This window comes from Anabrus simplex, chromosome 1, assembly GCF_040414725.1.
Source record: "Anabrus simplex isolate iqAnaSimp1 chromosome 1, ASM4041472v1, whole genome shotgun sequence".
Classification (NCBI taxonomy): domain Eukaryota; kingdom Metazoa; phylum Arthropoda; class Insecta; order Orthoptera; family Tettigoniidae; genus Anabrus; species Anabrus simplex.
The window spans coordinates 516564425-516570424 of NC_090265.1; the positions used below are offsets into that span (position 1 = coordinate 516564425).

The 6000-nt window shown below is 38.9% G+C and overlaps 1 protein-coding gene across 2 annotated transcripts in view; it reads left to right on the plus strand.

Annotated features, from left to right (window-relative positions):
- Nucleotides 1-5784, plus strand: part of LOC136857057 (zinc finger protein ZFP2) — a 146514-nt gene extending 140730 nt beyond the window's left edge. The window contains exon 8 of one of the 2 annotated variants that reach the window (XM_067135420.2): nt 4754-5784. In XM_067135420.2, the coding sequence (XP_066991521.2) occupies nt 4754-5047 (294 nt within the window). In that variant the 3' untranslated portion in view covers nt 5048-5784. The remainder of the gene's footprint in view (nt 1-4753) is intronic. The other variant, XM_067135421.2, reaches the window with a different exon arrangement.
- The last annotated feature ends 216 nt before the right edge of the window (nt 5785-6000 follow it).

A 6000-nucleotide genomic window follows, 5' to 3' on the forward strand; every position in this document is an offset into this window, starting at 1 on the left:
TTTATTTAGATCAACAAGGTAATCAGGACAATAACTTTAATGATATAATTGATAATAAGAACCCTTTATATGAAGGAATATTAGCACATTTGGAAGCATTAGGCATAAAAAGTAACAAAGATTATAAAAGAAAGAAATTGATCGAATCTCCATCCTCCCAAATATCTATTCCCCTTACCCCCTCTTCTGAAGCCATTGAAACCGTGACCATAAGCGACACACCTCCTCCCAACTCCACAGCTTTGCCTCCCCCGAAGGAGAAGCAGGCTTCAGAACGTACACATCATTATTTCACAAGACGGAAAGCTGCATCAGTTGCTGCTAGACCCCCTCCAAGGCCACAGTAGGTTGCTGTAATAACAAGGTAAGATACCATTCTTTTAAATACTAGGTTCTCTTGCACATATTGTAATACACGCTAATACAAAAGCAATCCCCCATTTTATTTCATTGCAGATTTTGGGGTAGGTCATTTTATAATAACTTAAAGACAGCAATCAGCTTCAGGGATCCCGCATTAAACAGAATTCAAGAGACTAATTTTTACAAGACAAAAACAAATGACAACATTCACCTTGGAAAAGAGCAGCTAAAGAGAACACTTTTATAATAAAAACGGAACATCGACAAGAAAAAATTGCCGTAAGACCTATCTGTGTCGGTGTGACGTAAAGCCACTAGCATAAGTAAGGAAAAAGTATTTTTCACAAACTTTTTAAATAATAAACAACTAAGAATCATACACATCACAGTGAACAGAAGTGCTAGAAACCAAAAAATTTTTAGCATCTGTTCAAGTGAGTAGAAATAGTTTTAAGATAGTTTAGAACAAAGTATATCCATTTGCCTTCTCATTTCACTGCCTCATTCTACACTCCTCATAGATTTCAATCATTTTTATCTTTTGTAACTTCATATAGTTTTTTAAGCATAACAAGGTACTTTTTATGGTTTTTTATGACAAGATAAAATATGCTTTGTAATTTCACCTATGCAATGTAACATAGCTGAAGATGTTCCCGAGGAACAAAACGTACTATAAATAAATAATTAATTTGCTGAAAGCAAATAAGTATCAAAAACGTGGATATTTACTTTTATTGATTTAATAAAGTTGATACGAGAAACAAAGTTGATTTTTTGCAATAAGTGACATATTCCAAGCTGTTGTATGTGTATGTTTAGTCCTCAGCCCGAAGGCTGGTTGGATCCTCAACAGCTCTGCCATCAGCTGTCATAGATGGCCTAGGCATCACTGAAGAGGCGTACTAGGGAAATAAGGAGTGAGGTAGTTTTGTGTTGCTTTCCTCACCAAGCCAGAAGTTGCTATTACATATCATTCTGCCAAGCCCACTGAAATGCATGCACCAACTGACCCTATGAATAATTTATCAGAAGAAATGTTCGATACATTTCTAAGTTCTTTGAAAAATTTAAGAAAAGGCTATGTAAACAATTAATAGGGAATCTGCCTCCTGGGCTAGTGCCTTAAATCCATACCATTGATTGATTGATTGATTGATTGATTGATTGATTGATTGATTGATCATGTGTATTCTGGCTGTAGTAGTAGCAATTCATGTTTAGTAAAAAAAGTGGGCAGGTGATGTCACCTTTGATGATGTAAATGAAGTGTTTGTTATTACAGAGAATGATGAAGAGAATGAATTTGACATTAAAAGCAGCTGTACAGTTCAAGTGATGATGTTAGTGTTGTGAAAACTTCCGTTGAAGCTGAGGTTGGGGCACGGAAGAGACAAAAATGTGCTCCCAAGTTTCTTTGGTATGAAAGTACATTTGTGCGTAATATACATGAATTTGATAGTCCAACTCATTTGCTGCATGGTCAGTGTTGAGGCCTTCGGTTCAGAGGATCTCGGGTTCGATTCCCGGCCGGGTCGGGGATTTTATTGCCTCTGATTAATTCTTCTGGCCCGGGGACTGGGTGTTTGTGTTTGTTCCAACACTTTCCTCTTCATATTCACACAACACACTACCCTACCAACCACCACAGAAACACGCAATAGTGATTACATCCCTCCATATAGGGTTGGCATCAGGAAGGGCATCCGGCCGTAATCATCATCATCATCATATTCATCATTTTACAGTTCCAGTTTCCCGGGTACTGTTGGTGAGCCTCTTCCATTCTTTCTTATTGAGATATGTTCTGTTGTTAATGACGTCCTCCAGTGTCCTTCCCCGATCTGCAATGTCCATCTTTATGATGTCCATCCAGCGGGTTCTTGGTCTTCCCACCATCCGTTTCCCTGCCACAAGTCGCTCCAAGTTAACATAAGCTGTCCTTGTTGGCTCCATCCTCATTACATGCCCGAACCATTTCAGTCTGGACATGCTGATTCGATCTGACAATGATGTAACAATCCCAGCTTCCTTCCTAACCACATCATTCCTCAGCTTGTCCAGTTTGGTGTTTTGAATTGTGGACCTAAGGAACTTCATCTCGGATGCCTGCAACCTTGATGAATCTTTCTTAGTGAGGGGTGCAGGTTTCAATACCATAGGTTAAGATTGGTATAAAGTACTGATTGAACATCACCAGCTTTGATTTTGATGGTACTTTGGAATCCCAGAGGAGTGTTCGTACTTGCTGGTAAAAGTGAGAGCTCTTCTGCACTCTATTTACCACCTCCTTTGTGGCTAGTGTATCTCGAGATATTACACTGTCGAGGTATGTAAAGCTTTCCACACTTTCTAGTGGATGGTTTCCTAGCATGATGTTCGCTGGTCGTCCCTCTCTGTTTATTGCCATCACTACCGTTTTGAGTTCGCTTATCGTGAAATTGAACTCCTGGAACTTAACCTTCCATTCATTGAGTCTCAACTATACTTCTTCCTCAGTTTCTCCCCAGATCATAACATCATCAGCAAAGGCCCTTGCATTTAGTTCACCAGAGGTTTTCTTGATGTTCTTCATTTTGTCATCTATGATGGTGATAAACAATAATGGGGATAGTGCACTGCCTTGCTGGACTCTATTTTCGGTTTTGAACCAGGATGAATGTCCATCACCCAATTGCCAAACAGGGCCAAATCCACATGTGCGACACAGTTTGCACCCAGGACCCCACATAGGCGGTGAAAGCAGTAGAAGAAGAAGAATACATGTATTTGATAACGTGTGTAGTGATATGAAACAGCCAGCTCTCAAGACACCAGTCTGAGTAAGTCATTTCTTCACTTCTTAACCCAGTCCACATAGAACTCATCATGGTTGCCTAACATAGTACTTAAAGGATATTGGAGTTTGTCACGCTAGTTTGATGTCTTCCCAACAATCTTTCTTGACTTTCTCGATTGAATTCATTGCCTCGTATATCAGACAGTTTCCAAGTTGACTTTGCAAGGCTTTCTGAAACCTCAGATTAGAATTAAAACCTGTGGACGAGCGTGGAATTGGACCTGAGGTCTCCGAGTACAGGACAGAGATGGTTTTACTACACCATTGAATGGTTCTGAATGTGTAGGAGCATACGTACAGTGAAGTGAATAAAGAAATGCTAAAACTAAGTCGGAGAGAGAGAGAGAGAGGAATAAGAAAGGAACACAAAATACGACGAACAAAATGGCAGGTCAGTGTGGGAAGAGGGAGCGACAGAAATAGGAGACGAGGCAACTTACACATCTTCATACACTGCCATTTTCAAATAGGTAGGCTCTCTCGTCACCAGTCTTAGTTCTTTGTCCATCTCTGCTCAGCCCCTGAGGAGCTCGTTTCTGCATACCAGCTTTATAAGGCAGGCAGGCAACAGCACTTATTGAGGGGTCATCTTGACAGATCTTCAGTCTTGATGTGGGATAAGTTTAGGATAAGAAGAAAGGCAGATAAGTACAGGAAAAGGGAAGAAACTAAAAAAATATACAGATAAAAATAATAAGAACACAGGATAAACACCAGGAGTAGAGGATCCCTATGGGAAAATATAAGAGTATATAAAAGGAACAAACAAATGTAAAATCAGATCAGAGGAAAGAGAGAGGGGAATAAGAAAGGAACACGTAAATAAGACAAACACAATGACGGGTCAGTGTGGGAAGAGGGAGCAACAGAAATTGGAGATGAGGACAAACATCAGAAACACAAAAGGACACAGATAACCCTCACGTTTTCATACACTACCGTCTTCAAATAGATCGGCTTTATCCTCATCAATCCCAGTTCTCCTACGTCCACCACTTCTCAGACCCCGACAAGCTTGTTTCTGCTTCCCAGTTGCATTAGGAGGGCAGGCATCAACGCTCATTGAAGGGCCATCTTGCAGATCTTCAGTCTTGATGAGGAGTGAATCTATGCATTTGAAGATGGCTGTGTATGAAGACACAGATATTGTCCTCGTCTCCTCCAATACTGACCTGTCTTGTTTTTCCTGTTTGCAGATCTTCAGTCTTGATGAGGAGTGAATCTATGCACTTGAAGACAGCTGTGTATGAAGACACAGATATTGTCCTTGTCTCCTCCAATACTGACCTGTCTTGTTTTTCCTGTTCATGTTCCTAACTTTCTACATATACTGTAGCTTGGATTTATTTTGTTCATTACTCACTACTGTGTATTGTATTAAGAATTACACAAATAAAACAGATTAAACATAAAACAAGGTGCACAGCAGCATTAACTAGAATATTGGACACACAAGGGAATATGGTAATTTGTTTGATTTGTTGTATAGTCTCAAGTAAGCCTCTAAGAGTATGAACAGATTTATTCAGTCATAAATTTTCTGTGTTGCAGTCACTGGTGGTTCATAAACGTACACACACTGGTGAGAAGCCACACAAGTGTCCTAGCTGTGGGCGGTGTTTTGCTCAGAAGGGAGACATGATAAAGCACACGAAGACCCATGATCGTGGCAAGACCATGGTCCTAGACATAGCAGACCTTGTACTTAGCGACACAGATATCACCAGCGAGTTCCTCATTGACATGCCCATTGTGGAGGTGGAAACTCATTCAGACATCCAGCAGGCCATCGTCCATCCTGATATTCAACATGGTATCCCTTGTGTTATACAGACTGAGATGTAGAATAATGGCAGCGTACAGTCTAGTTTGGATTCTAAGCTGATGTGAAGTGGCATTTTTTTATTCCATTGTATTAGGTGTGTGTAGTTGAAACATTAATATATAATCATGTCCTGTTGTGCAGATACCAATAGTATTCACTCATATGATTGTTGAATATCAAATTGTATAGCATTGTATTTCTGAGTCTCTAATGAGATTGTAAAGTGTGTAAAGTATACAAATGAAATAATTTTTACATATTTATTTTATTGTCATATTACTTTCTATATAAACCATATCATATAAAGAGGTTTTAGCAATTTTTTTTTCTCTCTATACAGGAGGTTATTTCATAAAACTGATTTTCTTCTCTCAAATTGCTGAATGCAGTAATATTACAGTGCTAAAGTATATTTTGCAAGCTCTTTTTATTTATGTAGGAAGGGCATACCATACCTAGTACCATCTCATCCCACATGAAAGCTAGTGTTATATGTCAGTCTTGCTCTTGAAATTTTCAGTGCATAAATGAAGAGACAGTTATTATGGTGAGCACCATTATTGAGAGAACCAGCAAAACTAAAGCAATTGAGCCTTGGCAGTCGTACCTATCACAACCCAACCACTGCTTTGCAACTGCTTGGAATGTATTTAAAGTGAAATCTCATGGTTAGTGCATAATGCTCTGGAAGGTTTCTACTCTGATATGTATTGTGCATTGTGTTGACTCAAAAATTTTCATTTCACTCTGATTACTGTTACAGACAACTTCTGTCTATATTATGCAGTGATATATTTTTAGCATCAATAGTTTTCATTGTACAAACTTTCAAATGTTTCTATAAATAATTTTATAAAAGTGACACATATTTGAAACTGATCCAAAAATCTGTTATCACTAGCTTTATGAGAAAGGCACTTTGTATGGTTTGCTTTGCCCTCACAAAACAGAACCAAAGAAAACGTGATATGTT